The following is an 18,451-nucleotide window of genomic DNA, read 5'->3' as shown; positions in this document are numbered from 1 at the left end:
GTGAGATGTGGCACCTCAGAGTTGTTTTGATTGGCATTTCTCTAATCAATGGTGATTTAGAGCATTTTTTCATATGCTTATAGATAACTTTAATTTCTTCCTCTGAAAACTGCCTGTTCAAATCCTTTAGCCATTTATCAATTGGGGAATGACTTGTATTCTTATAGATTTGACTCAATTCTCTGTATATTTTAGAAATGAGGCCTTTATCAGAGACACTGGTTGTAAAATTCTTTCCCAATTTTCCACTTCCCTCTTAATCTTGGTTACATTGGCTTTGTTTGTACAGAAACTTTTCAATTTAATGTTATCAAAATTACCCATTTTGCATTTCATAATGCTCTCTAACTCTAATCTGACAGGTAAACTTTTCCTTGGAGAGCCATCAAGTCTAACAAAGTCCTTTCTCCAATGTGATACCCAGGGCTAATAAGAATGGTTAAGAAATTATATTTTCTTTGAATTTGTAACTTAGATTAAACTGCTTTCACTTTTAATAATTAAGCACAGAGTATTTCTAGACATTAAAGGAAAATATGATTGGTCAATCAAAGGACTGAGCTTTTAGAAAAGATTTAACTAAAAATGAGAAAGATCTGGGAGGAGGAAACTGTCAAGAAAAAAAAGGAGTCAAAATGAGGAGATTCTATTAGACTGTGAGCACTTAGGGAAAGGGGTGGGGTGCTGTCTTTTGCTTTTTGTATCACTTAGCACTGTTCTTGGCCATAGTAAGCACATAATAAATGCTTGTTAACTTGACTTAACTTGAGAAAAAAAAAACTAGGAGCATATTCTCAGTTGGAACAAAATATTCATGGTTTTGAGGACACAGAACTGAACTTGGTGGCCTGAGCAAAGTGCTATGGCCAGTTCTTGATTTACTGTGCCAAGAGCTTACTTTGGCCAAGAATAGGAACATTCTTTGTCCTCTCTACCCACCCCCCAACTCCCCCACTACAGCTCTCTCCTGACCTTCTGGGCAGATTTCAAGGCCTCCCGAGTACTTGGAAACAGATCTCTGGTTCTCTTTCCACTCCACATAGATCCCTGATCTCCAGTCCACGTGGGGATGCACCTCCCTGGCTTTTTGTTCATTCTTTTGATATTTTACAAGCTCTCTGCCAGAAGATGAACTTGTGGGGTTTTTTTCTTTTGTACTTGGAAGAGACCCTGGCTTCCAGTCTACTTGGGAAGAGGTCCCTTGTATCTATTCCTTGTAGACCTTTCTATGATTCAGTCCCTTTGGTCAGCTTGACTGATTTAGCTCTTTGACCAGTCACCACCACATAGGTAATATTTTGTACAGCCTGGCTGTGGGGGAAAACCTTTCATTAACTCAGTTTTTCTAATAAAAGACATATAAATAAAGCATTTATTGTCTGCTAACTATGGGCCAGGCCTTGTGCTAAGTCCTGAGGGTGCCAGTACAAGCAAACAAAATAGTCCCTAACCTCAAGAAGCTTTTATTCTAATAGGAGAAGACAGCTCATAAAGGGGAACTGGAAGGGGAAGGAAGGGTACTTCCTGGGCATAAGCTGATGGCCAATATGTGAAGTTCAGAGAGTACATTGAGCTGAGAGTAAAATAAGCATGGCTGAGCCCTCTCATTAGATAGAAATCTGGGCCACCGACTCACCAAATAGAATTGCAGACTTTAGGGTAGAAGGTAGAGATGTTGTGGCTTGGGGTGCTGGAAACCCTAAAATATAAGGGTACAGGGAAAGTCTGCTTTGAAAACATTTGACCACTCAAACCTTCTTTCAGTCAAAGTATAGAAGTTTTATTATAACACCAGCATGACAGGCAGATTCCTAGTAAATCTGCAATATTGTAAAGCTGGCATGGAAGATATTAAGAATCTGTGCATTTGATAAGGATGGGACTGATACTTTTATGCAAAAGAGACTGTGAGAAGATTTTGATGGGATTAAGGAATCATAAATGTCCTGGGTGGCCCTGGCACAACCAGTGAAAAGATCTAGAGGGGATTAAGGAGTATCAAGTAAGCTAATTTAATAACCAGGTGGGCTGAGGTGGACCACATGCCTTGGGCAGAGGCACCAGTGATCTGGGTTACTGAAATGTCTGGAAAAATTCAGGGTCTGGCTTGCTTCCAGAGACAGTCTTTGCCTTTTAGGGGTACATGTCCCATAACTCAAGGTTGCTGGTCAGGAGGTAGAAATTACTAGTATGAAACATCAATACTAGTACAAAGAGAATCAAAGAAAGAGTTACTGAAGAGTGAGCATATGTTTTTGACAGTGGCTGAGATCTGAGAAACGGGAATAAAGTGGCTAGAGCAAATGTTTAAGGGGAGAAGAGAGGGCCAGGTGGTTAGTGACAAAGAGGCAAAAAGCATTGATTTCTACCTATCATCTCCATTTATACCCTTGAGCGATATTACCATAATATTATGGATCCTTCCCAGCTAATGAGTTCATATATTCCTATATACCTTTGTTCCCGAATGTTGGGATCTCACTCCTCTTCACTCACAGAAACAGCCAGAGGAAGGCAAACTTGGCTCAATGTCCCAGTGTCTCATCATCTCCTAACCCTTCCCACTAGGCTTCAAGCTAATCAATAGACCCAAGTACCAACAGACCCAAGTACTTTACTTCCTTCCAGGCTTTTCAAATCCAACAAGTTCAAAGGGTCCAACTTCCTTGTTCTCTTCCCTTCTTATTTCTTGCATTTTCATTAACGGTACCCCAGATTCTGGAATGCTCTCCCCTCTTTGTTTTTGCTTTATGGTTTCAATGGCTTCCTTCAAATCTCCACTCAAATCTCACCTTCTATTGGAGTCCTTTCCTCCTCCCCATCAAAGGAGAGCCTTCCCACTGAAATTGCCTCCAATTTACTATCTATGTATTTTATATGGACATAGTTGTTTGTATATTGTTTCTCTCATTCGGATGTAAGCTCCTTGAGGGCAGGGACCATATTTTACCCTTCTTTGTATTCCCAGACCTTTGCATAATGCCTGACAGTGTGTATTTAATAAATGCTTGTTGACTTTTAATACAAAAAATTAACCCTATTCATTTGGATTATCTATTTCCCCATTTTTAATGCCATTGTTAAAAACCTATTTTAAAAGTCTACTTAAAGGAACAGACGCAGGAAGTCTGGAGGGAGGGGAAAAAACCATCTATTACCCACTTGAAATGACTCAGCCTAGTGCCACCCTGGCCATCTGCCATGAGAATCACTGAAAATTGAACAGTGGTTAGAATAACTAAAAATAATCCTTGGAACATCAGTAGTTCCAAGACCAGGAATAAGAAGAAGGATAGTTTTTAATGAATAGATGATACTTATTTGTTGTTAATATTAACTTTCTTACAAATAATATGCTAAAGTTCTTTAAAAATTTGTTCGCTTATAATTCTACATTTCTTTCTTGCCCACATTATTTATGAAGAAAGTGTTTTCTAAATAAAAATAAATTAGTATCTATTTGGTAATCTCAAATTCTCAGTGGAATGAAGCTTTAGTGTACTTTGTATTTCATCACCTAATGTTTTCCTCAAAATAGATCCTGGTAACTTACAAACAGATTATTTTTCAAAAATTAATATGAAGGGGGTGGCTAGGTGGCGCAGTAAACAGAGTAGCGGCCTTGGAGTCAGGAGGACCTGAGTTCAAATCTGACCTCGGACACTTAACACAAGACTAGCCATGTGACCTTGGGCAAGTCACTTAACCCCAATTGCCCTACCTTCCCCTCTCCAAAAAAAAAAGAAAAAATAATTAAAAAATTAATATGAAGGCTGTTTGCTTGTAATTCAGAACACTTTTCTTTTTTACAAAGAAGAAAAAACATTATGTAGATATTTGCTTTCTAGATTAGGCCACAAAGTCTATTTAATCCACAATATAGTAGAAATAGTATTAGCACTGAAAAAGTCAACAAAACAAAACAATTCTGCTGTGTCCATGAGTTAATAAGCATTTATTAAATATCTACTGTGCCAGACATTGTGCTAGACACTGGAAATAGATTTTAAAAATCCCTGCTTTCAATGACATATTCTATTACTATCAGGAACTAGCTCCTTCCTCCTTAAATCCCCCCACCTCTCATTAAATGAGGAACAGGTCCTCTTTCTTCGAAAAGAAAAATCTTCAAAAGCAATGCTTTAATTAGAGGAAAAGGAGAAGAGTTAAAGATTTTTGTAGAAATTCTAAGCGGAATTTCTGAGCATTTTTAATTCTTTTTTTGGTACTGATATTATGTCTTAATTTCAATTCAAAACTTCTAGTTTCTTTTCCCTTAATTCAGGTAACATCCCTCTTACACTTAGTCATGATTCAGGTCATTATTTAACTCCCAGAATGAATTAAGCTTGAGTAAATTGAGAGAAAATCTTGAGAGATTTTCCTGAGAGAACCAGGTAAGAGATAGAAGAGAGAATAAGATGATTAATAGGAATAAGTAAAAACAAAAAAAGACTTTTACTGAGGTGAAATTAACTGAGATATGAGTGGTGAAAGAAGAAAATTGGGAGCAAATAATAGTCCATAAAAAAACAAAAACAATCCTGCACATGTTTTACCCTAGGTAACAATCTTTTAATAACCTTTGTCACTTGATTTTCTTAAGTACAGTTTACTTGAGGATGAAGAAATGAAGTAGTATATGGGAGACATGTCAAAGGTTTAGACCTTACTATGCTGACCAAAAGGTGGTGCCATTGTTCCATGACAGCTTGGTTGTTGTCTAAAATGAGTTGGATGGGATGGGGGCAAGGGGAATAGGAAACTGTGCAATTGGCTAGTGTGTAGGTAAGATGTTTATAGCCCAATGTCTATTTGTATAAAGTACACCTTTTCCAATAAGACATTAACTTTGTGTCCTCTTAAATTTATGTGAATGAATATCTTTAAACTAAAAATGTAGTTTTCCACCAAAGACGCTATTTATTCTTTATAATTCTGCAGATCCAAAATGAGGACAGTGTGGTACTTTTTCTGGTGGCATGGACTGTGACAGAGATTACTCGATATTCCTTCTACACATTCAATCTTCTGAACCACTTGCCATACTTCATTAAATGGGCCAGGTGGAGATGTCTTACAGTTTTGTGCATGCTTATTTCATGAATGCTGAGCTAACATCAAAGAACAGATTTTGAGTTTTGGCCACATGTCAGTAGGACACTGTCATTCTGTATTTTAGAAATGTTACAATTTGCATTCTAAAAACTGTAACTTAATTTAATAGTATGAGTTATTTTAACATTTCAAACTATGTAAACATTTGTTCAGACTAGGAACGTTAAAAATATAATATAAACTTGGACAAGACATTTCACCTTTCTGGACTTAAGAAACTCCTCATCTATAAACTAAGGAAGTCAGACTAAATTATCTCTAAAATCCTTTATATTTCCAACATGTTTGGAATCTATATTTTACTTACCCCAAATAAAACTTCAGTCTCTCCTTTTTATGCTAAAGCCCCAAATAAAATGTTCAAGTTCATTAAAATTACTATTTCAGAAATACAAAGGATTTTGTGAGAAATGGCATAAAATTCAGTTTAAATTCTAGTATGATATAGAATGTTTTTTACTTGAATAACTGACATTCACATAAATCTGTTTCATTATCTTTTGTCCTTCATTCACAAAAATAGTGTTATTCACTATTGGTAAGACAGTAGAATCATGTAAAAAGTCAAATTCTATTTGTGTTTTTTGTTCTGCACGTAGATAATTCATAATTACTTAAGACATCCATCATAGTAAATCACCACGCAAGTGGTTCTTTAAATAGGATTTTGTCCAGTTAGGTATAGTCATACTGTACAGTTTTTCCTGTCCACATCATTACCTTTCCCATCACGATTTCAATTAACTGTGGTTCAGCATAAGAAATTAAATGCAAATCTTTTGGAAGTTTTGCAGAAGCTGCAGACTACAGGTAAAGGCCAGCAGATGACACAGAAAAAGTTTAGAAACTTAGTAAAGCATAAAATATATTGTATAATATTAACCCAAATTTTACAATAATTTACTGTAAACACCACATAAAAGAAAAAGAAAAAATTCTTACTTCTCTGTTACAAAGGGAAGGTCAAAAAATGTTACACAGATTTTCCAGATCATGGGGGCGCCATGCCCTTAACCCCTACAATGTGGAAGGGATAACCATATACAGTTTTGTAAGATATTAGATTGAGGGGCAGCCAGGTGGCTCAGCGAGTAAGATCACCGGCCCCAGAGTCGGGATGACCTGGGATCGAATCTGGGCTCAGGTATTTAGCACCACACCCAGAAACACCTGGCCATGTAACCTTGAGCAAGTTACTTAACCCCAATTGCTTAAAAAAAAAAAAAATTAGATTGAGTTGTTCTAGCTAAACTTTTTTGCTATCTTAATAATTCATAAATTTAATATGTAAAGCAAAGGGTAAATAAGCTACATGTCTTATTGTACTTTTGAGAGTAAATCATATCCAGAGATTTATTCATTCCACTGTCAAAGAATAACAGAATCAAATAGTGAGGAGGGGTTTTTACTTTATACATTTCTCCCTGATTTTTACTTTATTTCCAAAATAAAATAATATGTTTATGATCTCCTTTTATATGTTTCAAACTTGATACTCTCAGGATGTTCCTAAACTTTGGTCTTGGGATTATTCTTTAATTGAATTGGGCAGGTTTCAGAGCCAAATGTACTTTGAGAGCTTATCCTTCTAAAAAATTAAATATCTTAAAAATACTGACATTTCAATAATGAATTAGCCCATCTGAGATAGGAATAAATTTAATTGAACAAATGTTTATGAAATGCCTACTGTGTGCAAGGGAAAAATACAGCTGGTTGAATTGTAAGAGAAAATATTAGATATTTACAGCTCATATGCAAATATACTTTTGAAGTTCTAACATCTTTCATGTGAAGACTTCACTACCATATTATATGTGTGTTAGAGGTGGCATTTTCATTGCCCACGCATGTTTTACAATTCACTTGCAGCTACTGTGCCTTTTAAATAATCAATCTGTTTCTTTACAGTGAGCTGTTTTTTAAAAATGCAATTAAGTTTAGTTAGTAAGTTACGGGATCAATTCATTTTTGGATATTATTGTCATTTATGAATATCATTTATGCAATCAATTCTTTTTCAAGCTTGATCTCAACCTTTACACCTTCATTTACCTAACTGCTCATAAAAAAGTTTCCTATTTCAACTCTGCCTTAAAAACCAAACATCTGGCTAGGTTAAAGAATGTTCATTGTACATTTCTTCTAGGCCCTTGCTCTAGCATCTATTGCTTTTCTACACTGCCTTTAGTGAGTAATTAATTGCTTCTGCATGCTTTGACTAAGTTTCTGAAAATGTTTTAAAAACACTGCTGTTACTTAATTTCCATTTTAAAAATTACATGTTGGATGTGATATTTCAAAAACATTTTGCATTGCTTGCCTTACTATTAAATAGTATACTCTGGGTTTATACTATTTCAAATTGCATATGTTCATTTCATCTATATTTCATGCTACTCATGTCTGTGTTTAATCAAGCCTGTGAATGGTAAATGAAGATATTGCATGTATTGGTTGTTGGTGGTCATTGAGATTTGCATTCATTTCTAGTTACATCTGTCAATCCTATAAATAACCTGAAGTTATATTTACAAGTCTATGTCTGTTCAAAATACCGGACATTCCTCTTAACAATAATTTGTTTTGGAATCTCTTAAATTCATGAAAAATTATTTCCTATGCATAAAACATAAGGCCTGCTATGGTATTATACTTGCATAACTTAAATTTGCCTATTAGTTACTGTTCTGAATAAGCAGTAAGTAAAGTAAATGTTTGTATAATGAATCACATTTTCCCTCTGGCTTTCATTTTATTTTCAAATATGTGTTTCCTTTAAAAAAATGTTTTGATCTCAACACGATAGCAATCACACTTGAGAATTCTGACACCATGTCAGGAAACATTATGCTTTTTTCAGTGCAATTCTAGGTGGTGATCAATTAATTTTCCTATTGAGGCTCTATTAGAAGTTTATTGAATGAAGTCATTCTACACATTCTTTTAAAAATGCATATTTAAAAATAAATCACACTGTTTATTCACATTTCACTTTGAATGCTTACTGACTCCAAGGGACAATAATTTAATACATTTCTAGGGGTAGGGAGGTAGCTGATGGCTCAGTGGGTAGAGCACTGGGCCAGGAAAATCAGGAAGACCTGAGTTCAAATCAAGCCTCAAGTACTTCCTAGCTGTATGACCCTGGGCAAGTCACTTAACCTCTGATTGCCTGACAAAATGGATCCACTAGATCCACTGCTGAAGAAAATGGCAAACCACTCCAGTATCTTTGCCAAGAAACCATCACATGGGGTCACAAAGGGTTGAACTGATCTGAAATGACTGAACTACAACAAAGGGTAGGCAACTTTATTCTACTGAAGATCAATGATAAATAAAAATCATCTTTGGACTAAAGCACAGGTAAAAATAATTATATATACATATATGTGTGTATATTAATATTATACATATAGATTCTTTTCAAAGAGATCTTATTTTAGGGATATACACACATTTTATATTATAGCATTTTAAAGAGGAAAGAGACTTGTAAGACAAAAAAAGGCAAAGTCATGTAGGAAAATATCTTTTTCACACTTGTGAGCTTAAGTTTAGAGGAGAGAAGGGGGAGATAATCTTCCATTCAGTTTTATATCCTAATATAAATTGCCCATAATCCTAACCTGACCAATTCACTTTAATGGGCTCTTCTGTGCAGCCTTACCAGTTGCCCCTCCCCTGCTAAATGCTAATTCGATACTTTTCAAGTTCCTAAAATATACTTTTTTTGCTTATCTTTGACCTGAGTGAATCTTTGGTCAAGTAATCCTCTTCAATATCTCTATTAGTTCTTTTATGGATTTAAAGAATGGTTTCAAATGCTTTCAAAGTGTCCACCTAATTTCTAGTTTGTATCTGACCTTCAGATGCTTTCTGAGCTTCCACATTCACTCCATTTGGCCTTTCTATTTTTTGAATAATTCCTTTTTTCTCTACAATTTTTTTTTTTACTTTGCCAGTCAGCCAGCTATGCTAATTGTGGGGAGGAAGGGTGTTTTTATCTTTAGCACATGGATTTTTTTTTTCTAGGCACACATTTACTTGAATTTAAGATAAAGTGTTTTTTTTAAAAAGTCAGGAACTTACAGGAAGCCAGGAAATCCTTTAAACTTTTACCTTTTCAACTTTTTCCTGATTTTGGTCCTTGTTTCCCTTTCTAAAACTGAATAAAAAAAGAGATGAAATTATTTGTTCTCTCTCCCACAAGGCTGTTAAACTTAATTATGTTACAAGCAGTATCAAATAGGGGTTGGAGCATAGAAAAAAATGGTTTTCACTCCATCTTGTGGCCTTTAAAGATATTCCTGCTAAAGAGTTAGATCATTTGAAATTTTTTTTTCTTTAAGCTTTGGTAGAAAGGGGAGAGACATCTAGCAGGCACCAGGAAGGAAATGAAATTGTCACGTGTAACACTTCTTTCCCTAGTTTTGGCTGTGCCATTACTTAGCACAGCTAAATAGCTGAAAGGGCCACATAGATTCATTTTCTGATTTCAATTTAATAATTCCCATAAAGTAATAAAAATCAGTTTTTGCAAAAAACAAGTCAGCAAACAGATGTATAAGTACCGAAGATTTATTTTTTTTAATTCTCTATTTAAATAAAAACTTTTTATAACTTTGGATATTTCAAGGTTTGTAAATGGGCAGCTAGGTGGCACAGTGGATAAAGTACCATGTGTAGAGTCAGAAAGACTTATTTTCCTGAATTCAAATCTGACCTCAGACACTCACTGTGTGACCCTGGGCAAGTCATTTAATCCTGTTTGCCTCAGTTTCTTCATCTGTAAAATGAGCTGGAGAAGGAAATGGCAGACTACTCCAGTATCTTTGATACTTTGATACCCAAAATGGGGAGATAAAGATTCACATGTGATTGGAAATGATTCAACAACAGCCTATATACACTTCACTATTACCATCTGTATATAACATTTAAAAGCATTTATCAATATAAACATACAAATATAAAAATAGATAGTAGGGTCATGAGCAAGACTGTTCTATACAGCACCAAGTTCAAAGACTGTCTTTCCATTATATGTAGAAACTCTGACATTTTCTGTACCAATGTGGTAGCAGTGGTGGTAGCTTTTATTTTTTAAATCATTTGAATAATGTAAATGAAGAAGAACCAATTATACACTAATAGTACTAATTATGCAAGAGCCAGAGGAAAAAGTACTAGCTAGACTTCAAATCAGGAGATAAAATCCTTCTCCTCACCCTTTCCCCCCCATAGACTTGCTTATAATGTGAAAACATCTAAGTTACTTAATTCTCTAAGCTTTAAGTTTCCTCATTAGAAAAATAGTGATAGAAATACTGGAATTACCTAGCTCACAGAGTTGGTGTTAGAAAAGAGCATTGCAAACCTAAAAGCATTATGCAAATTTGAATTGTTATTATCCCATTAAGAGACCTTGACTTACTCGCTAGAAATCTGTTCTAAGATGTGTTTGTAATTTGTAAGTGTTGGCAGAGGGAGAGATGTTTTAAGTAGTTCGGCAATTACAAGAAATCACAGAAATTAGATTTGAGTTATCTGTTAGAAAAATCATTCTCTGGTCTTTTATTTCTTTGCAGATATAATTTTTTTATCATCTTGTATCCTGTTGGAGTTGCTGGTGAACTTCTTACCATTTACTCGGCCTTACCCTACGTAAAGAAGACAGGAATGTTTTCACTACGACTTCCTAACAAGTACAACGTTTCCTTTGACTATTATTATTTTCTCCTTATAACTATGGCCTCCTACATACCGTGTAAGTATGTGTTCACTACTACTTTGATTTAGGATTGGGTATTCCTTTCCATAAGAATTTAATTTTTGGTGTTGTTATAATAATCCAGTTCAAAAGGTGAAGGAATGAAGTAGATATTTACAGTTAAATATCGTAAAATCTCCCTTCTCTTTTTTAATTGTGTATGTGGTATGTTTGTCCATTGTTGTTCACATGTTATCTCCCCCATTAAACTGTGAGCTCCCTGAGGGCAGAGACTGGGGTTTTTTTTTGGGGGGGGGGATTGTCTTTATTTGTATCTGCAGTGTTTACCATAGTGCTTGGCACATGTTTTTCAGTCATGTCCAATTCTTCCTGACCCTATTTTGGCAGACCTACTGGAGTGGTTTGCCATGTCCTTTTCTAGCTCAACTTACAGATAAGGAAACCAAGCAGGGTTAAGTGACTTGCCTAGGGTCACACAGCTAGTAAATGTCTGCAGCTAGATTTGATGTCAGGAAGATGAGTCTTCCTGATTCCAAGCCTAGTGCTCTCTTCACTGTGCCACCGAACTGTCCTCACCTGGCACATAGTAGGCACTTAATAAATGTTTATTAATTGACTGAACTGAATAGTTTTTCCTTTGTGACTTTTGAAATGTAGCTCTGAAAAAACAGGCTTTTGAAAAAGCCTATTGTGATTCAAATGGAGCTCCCCGACTAGGCTTTTAAGCCCAAATCACTCTGACATTCATTGATTGGCCAATAATAAGTCCCAGCCCATGAATCTCTTCTCCTTGTTTGGGTTCTGATGGCTCAGAGTGGGTGTAATAGCAACTGGTTCTGTTCTGGACAGAACTCTTGAGAGTCTTCTCCCAGATTGACTCTTTTGTGATGACAAACTAGGCCATCTTTTCTCTTAATTGTTCATCACTGAATGGGCATTGCCTTAGACAAACTGAGACCTAGGAAAGACCTTAGCTTAAAAAGCCCAAGGTCATCCACTGCATCCTGGGCCATTGCCAGTGGCCTTGCCACTGGACTTAGATGAGCAGAGGAGAGGGTGAGGTTGATGACTTTCCGAAGCTCGCCTTACTTAAATCCAATTGGCTGGCAAGTCAAGATATTACCCTCATGATGTCATTGATTCTCTTTGCAAACTAAGTACATACAACATTTACTGACTGACTTGACTGCTTGATTTTCAATAATCACTAATTCTAGGACATGAGATACTGAGCAAATACTATACTAAACAAGGCTGACATTTACTGTTACACTAATCTATAAAGATAAAAAAAGGAGGAATTGCTAAAGAAATGAATATAGCCATTGCTTTTAAGGACAGTGAAGCTGTGAGTGATGGAGAAGTGGTGACCAGATCTCTGATTTGAAATTGCCCACATGGGAGCCCCTCTATTAATGTCTATTAGCATCTAGTCTATTATTGATGATTCCAGAGAGAAGTCTGGGATACTGAGAGATTAACTTGCCCACAGAGCCCAAAGTCACAGAGTATGTATCAGAGGCAGGATTTGAGCCCACTTCCTCACAGGATCATAGATTTTGAATTGGAAGGAACTCTACAGGTCATTTAGTCCTACCCTCTCATTAGACAAGAAAAATGGAGACCCAGAAAAGTTACATGACTTGCTTCTGATCACCTGGGCAGCTCTGTCACTCACAAGCCAAGTCGTCTGATGCCAAATCTAGTGATCTTCACACTGTCCCATCCATTCATTAAAAGATGGCCCAGGAGGCCCCACGCTTAGCAGTGTCTTTGACGATGACTTTTTAGCCCAGTCTATGTTACTGCACTATATACATACTTAAAAGTCATAAAAACACTTCTCCTTCCATAGTCTGATCACTTGTAATTTTACTGGTCTGCATATTCCTTCCACCATTTCAGAGAGCAGCCAATCTATACTTCATTAGACTGAGCAATTCTTGTTCCTTCTGGCCATAAATGACTAATCCCATGATTTTTCCAGAAATCTCCCATAGAGGTTTTACCCAATGTGCTGGAGGCTTCGATGGGTCTTTGAATATGTCACAAATAGTATCATAACACTTCTGTTATCTTTTTTTTATCCCTCATTCTTGCTTATCCAGGGAACTAGGGGGCACCTAAAGAGAGCACAGACCTGGCATCAGGAAGACCTGAGTTCAAAACTGGCCTCAGACACTAACTAGCTGTGTGACTCTGGACAAGTCACTTAACTCTGCCTCAGTTTCCTCATTTGTAAAATGTCCTGGAGAAGGAAATGGCAAACCACTCTGGTATCTCTGCCAAGACAACCCCAAACGGGGTGATGGAGAGTCAGACTTGACTGAAATAATTGAATAACTTGCCTGTCTTTCTCTCCTCATATGTGTTCTTAGTGATTTTTTTTTGTACACTTTAAGGTCAGAGAAATTAAATCTGTAAGGGATGTCAAAGATGATCTAGCCCAGCCCCCTCACTTTAAAGAAGAAGGAACTGAGACCCAGAGAGGTTTAGCAACTTGTCCAAAGGCACACAGGAAGCAAGTGGTAGAACCAGGATGGAAAAAAGTTCCTCTGACACTTAACATTTTCCTTTTCCCTTCTCCTTATTCTAGAAGTCTTTCACTCCTTACCCTCTTTCTCCTAGAAGTCTCTTTCTCTCTCTTTTTTTTTGGGGGGGGGATATAAATGCTTATTTCCCTTTATTTGTTATAATATGGAATCGATGTTTACATTAAATAAGAACATACATGTTGTATATATGTGTGTATATGAAAATACGATATGCCTGCCTGAAATGAGATTGCTTTGAAAGGACAAACTATCTGTAAAATTCCATTCTGAAAAAGAACATTAGTTAAAGTCAAAACACAAGCTTCATGTGAACCAGGTATGGGAGGGGGGAGGAGGAAATGGAGGCAATATTCAGACCAAATATTTTATTCATTATATTTAGTTTTGGATAGTGGATTCTTTTTGTTCACTCTTTTACTTGCACTTGGATTCTAGGTTCCCTAGACCATGGAGATATTTGTTTTATCTTTGGTGCATAATTTCTGTTTTGGAGAGCTCCGAGAGGTTGTGTGGATTGGAGAAAATGTCCAGTTCATCATCTTTTTGTTCCCATGACCCAGAAAATCCCCCCACATTCACTGTATTTTGTTAGATATGGATTATTCTTATTGACTTTAATATCAGATAAGCCTTCTTCGTTTCTTTCCCTTTTAAAAAATTCTTAATAAACATGCTGTGGAAGCTTTTCTTATTAAAGCCTTGTTGATAAAAATGTTCAATAGCACAGAGCTAAGCATAGTTCCCTGGGACATTCTACTAGAGATTCCCTTCTAATTGACACTGAACCTTTAATAACTAGAATTTGTGTCTAACCATTTCCATTCCACATCAATGTACTACCAAATGACCTACCTCTCCCCATTATTTTCCTCAAGAAGAACTTGAGAAGCTTTGTCAAGTTTTCTCTAAATTAGCTTTAAAAATAGTTTGCTAGGTAAATGATGTCTAATAACACTCTCCTGATGTATCAACTTGGTGATATTGAGAACTGGTTCTATTGAGAATTGAGATAATGAGATTGGCCCCACTGAGAAAATGAAGCTAGTCTTGCATAGTCTATTCTTGATAAAGCCATTCTGTATTTTTGTGATCATTGTTATCTTTTAAGTTGTTCATTAACCATCCCCTTAATAATTAATTTTAGAATTCAGCCAGGAATCAAATTCAAGCCTTTTGACTAGTAATTTGCAGTCTCTATTATCTTTCCTTTTAAAAAAATCGAGACAATATCTAATTTGACTTGGCTCACACAGCTAGTAAGTGTCTGGGCAAAGATATCATCTCAGGTCTTTCTTACTCTAAGACCAGTAACTCAACCCATTGTGCCACCTACCTTTACCATGTTTCACCAGAAAATGGAAGTGTAGCGTGGGCCTGCTTTGAATTCCAAAATATTAAACTTTTCAAATAACAAAGCTGATTAAAAATCTGGGTTGTGTCTTTAAAAAGGGTTGCCCTCCTTATTTTCTGTAACTATACCCTGGCACTGTTGAGTTATATTAGAACCAGAAAGAACTGAAACAAAGGTGAGGTTAATCACGATCTTTTATTCTCCCTCAATAAGGCAGCAGTACTTGTTGCTGTCCCTTAGTGGGCAGGCTACCAGGCAAACATCCCAACCCAAAAAGGTGCCAGATTCTTTCCTGGTACCTCCAATGAGGCAAGAAAAGGAAGTCCTCAGGAGGACTGTACATCAAGGGAGAAAGAGAAGTGGGGACTTTTCCAATTGCTTCATGTAGTTTCTGAAAATGTTCTGTTTGGGGGATGGCTAGGTGGCATAGTGAATAGAGCACCAGCCTTAGAGTCAGAATTCACATCCAGCCTCAGATACTTAACACTAGCCGTGTGACCTTGGGCAAGTCACTTAACCCCAATTATTCTACCTTCCCCCCTCCAAAAAGAAAAAAAAAAGTTCTATTTGTCTAAAAGCTTCAGATGGGCAACTTTGGATATCTTCTGGAAAGTCTAAACTTTTTGGTGACTATGGTACCTGTAATTGAAGAACTCTGGTTGCATTAGCTTAACTAGTGTATTACTATACTTTAGTATGAAGTAGCACCTGGGATACTTACTCTTTTACCATCAAATGTATATGGATTATATATATTAAGATCCCATTCCCCTTGAGCTAGCATTTTCAAGGTGGTGAAATGAGTTCTGAATATGGAAACAGAAGGCCTGGGTTCAAATCTCAGTTCTGACTATGCCACTTTGGACAAGTTAACTAAATTTCCTCATCCATAAAATAAACAGGTTGGTTTCTGGTACATTAACATTCATTGTTTTGCTCTGATCTATCAGATATTTAAACATTTACATGCGTACGTAGGTGTATTTGTATATATGTATATATGTATGCATGCATGCATGTATGTATATATGCATGTATTTTCTTTGTATCTATATCCCTAGTGCCAAGCATAATATCTACCACATAGTGTTTAATAAATTAAACTCTTTCTGCCTCAGTTTTATCACCTGTAAAATGGGAATAATAATACCAACTACCTCCCAGGGTGGTTGTGAGGTTAAGATAAAATGATATTGGTAAAGTGTTTTGCAAACCTTATAATGCTATGTTAATGCCAGTTGTTTATTATATATAAAATATGAATATACACCTTAGGCAATATTCTGTGTACACATGGGGTATGTGCCCATGTGTGTATACACAGACATCCATTTGCTCTCAATCTTTGTTCTTTTCAATAGGTAGCTGTTTATGTAATTATAATATTTATATAATATTTATTATTAATAACATATTAATATTAATATAACAATATTTACATAATTATAATTTATAAAAACTTGCAGGATTATCAGAATTTTTCCTTATTTTCTCTCTTTTCAATCAAGTGTTCCCACAACTCTATTTCCACATGTTGCGGCAAAGGAGGAAGGTGCTTCATGGAGAGGTGATTGTGGAAAAAGATGATTAAATATCCCTGTGAGGAAGGTGCTTTTTCAGAATAAGGATTTTACAAAGACTCTTTGATCCTCGTCATCATCCAAGTTTAATAACAAGAATAAACAACATCCTGAAATACCCTGGATTGTATTATTTCCTAAATGTTAACTTGAGACTTCATATTTACCATTTTTTTTACCTCAAATTATGCTATGTTCTTTTAAAGTCAATAAGTTCTATGCAAATATCAATCATAAAATGTTAAGTGGATTTTTATTATTAAATATCTAATAGGTATCAGGAGTCATTAGGAGTTAATGTGATAAGCATCAAATAGGAACATTACTTTAAAAAAACTCCTCAATAATCTTAGTAATGTGTTTTCCTTAAAAAAATGCATAGTCTTTTAAAATCAATGTTAACAAATTAGTTTAGTGACTTAGTATTATAGGAGTGGGAATGAGTGCCATTCAAGTGACATTTGTCAGCTCAAGTAAATTCAAGATTATAATTTCTTTAATAATATATTGATATTCCTCTAACTCGATTTGTCCAGCTATGAAATAAAGCATATGATCCGTGGTGGTGCAGGAGGGACATATACTGTTTTCTACAGTAGAACATTTTTTGGGGTAAAGGGAACTCCTGGATGAAGATTACCAATTACCAATTTCCATTACCAACAAAGATTTGCAACTATTTTGGCACTTTTGATCTTAAGAGAGTTGCCTGGGTACTAAAAGTTAACTGACAAATACACTGCTTTCTGGCTGGGAGGAGGAGTCTGTTCTGTAAAATTATAAAGTTAACAAAATGATAAATGGTCATTGAATTGCTTATAGTGAGAGGTTTAATATAAGGGCAGTGCCAGGCATCTGTGTGCTTTAGGCAGAGTTTGACACTTTGGTCCCCCTGAATTTGAAAATGATGCCCACTGGATGTCTCTGTTCATTGGAGAATTTAGGTCTTGGCTTGAATTCATGTGACTTGCTGGATCACAAAAGAAATGCCCACCTTCCAGGTGATGTGAAACTCTCTGAAATTAAATAGTATGTGTGTTTTAGCTACATTATTGATACTGATAAGTGCCTCCTCTTTGTCTATTCATCTTGCATTACAAGGCTGCCGCCTGCCCTGTATGTAGTCTGTTCTACCCCTAATTCTGGCTTTAGGTATGTGTGGTCTTTAACAATGTGTTCAAGTTTGTTGATAATAGTTTCTAAAAAAAATTTAAGTTTATTTGGATATCCACCCTTACCCCCAAAGTTAGCTTAGTACTTTTTACTTGTCCAGTATTTTTTTCTCCTATTTCTCAGAAGTTAAAGGAGTTAAAAAAAGCAAAAATAAGTACATGCTTACTTCTACAATAGAACCTTGTTATAATTCTATTATCAGTATCTATATCATAGTTCCTCTTTTATGGAAAAAAGCACTTTATAACAAGGTCCTTTGCATACATAACTAAACCCATAACTAAAGACCTTTCCCATCATATCCCAAATTCTTCTCTGTATCAATAGTTGTAATTTACATGTCCATTAGATAAATTTTTTAAAGTTTATTTTAATTTTTAAGATAATCCTCCTAAATTTTGGGTTGATATTGATCTTTCTCATAATGAATTGACTGGGGCAACTGTTTGACCTGCTTTAGAGAGATTATCATATGATTGGGGGGGACCCCTAGAGTCATTGATTAAAGTTTGGCTTTCAACATACTATATTGTTTACATTTACAATCAATAGATGTAATCTTATTTTTCAAAATTATTTGTTTCATTTTATAGACCGTCGTTCAAAATCCTTTAATGTAGCAAGGATGTTGGTATTGCAGAAGTTTTTTTTTTTTTTCCAATTCTCTTTTAAAACAAGTTGGTGATCAAAGGTGCTATCATTTCACTTATTAAACTGTATTTTAATGTTTTATACAGCTGAATGTCCTAATGTGTTATGTTATTGGGTTACTTATTTACAAGAGACACACACACATACTATATACATAAAGATTTTTTGTTTTATTTTTAATCCTGAGAAAACCTACATTGTACATAATAGATGTTTGTAGTTTCATATACAACCCTCTTACGTCCTACTATGTATATGTAAATGCTCATTTTACTTGATGTTTAAG

At 35.5% G+C, this 18,451-nt stretch overlaps 1 protein-coding gene across 1 annotated transcript in view; it reads left to right on the top strand.

Moving 5' to 3' along the window:
* HACD1 (3-hydroxyacyl-CoA dehydratase 1) overlaps positions 1 to 18,250 on the top strand; it is a 38,118-nt gene extending 19,868 nt beyond the window's left edge. Inside the window, exons 5-7 of the mRNA XM_069086264.1 lie at positions 4,945 to 5,066; positions 10,713 to 10,891; positions 16,270 to 18,250. Coding sequence (XP_068942365.1) covers positions 4,945 to 5,066; positions 10,713 to 10,891; positions 16,270 to 16,352 — 384 coding nt within the window. The 3' untranslated portion in view covers positions 16,353 to 18,250. The remainder of the gene's footprint in view (positions 1 to 4,944; positions 5,067 to 10,712; positions 10,892 to 16,269) is intronic.
* The last annotated feature ends 201 nt before the right edge of the window (positions 18,251 to 18,451 follow it).

This window comes from Petaurus breviceps, unplaced genomic scaffold (genome assembly GCF_028583685.1).
Source record: "Petaurus breviceps papuanus isolate PSGF00001 unplaced genomic scaffold, PetGlider_PUasm1.0 178, whole genome shotgun sequence".
NCBI classification, from domain to species: Eukaryota; Metazoa; Chordata; class Mammalia; order Diprotodontia; family Petauridae; genus Petaurus; species Petaurus breviceps.
Note: the sequence above shows the minus strand (reverse complement) of the source record. Positions and strands in the feature narration are given on the sequence as shown.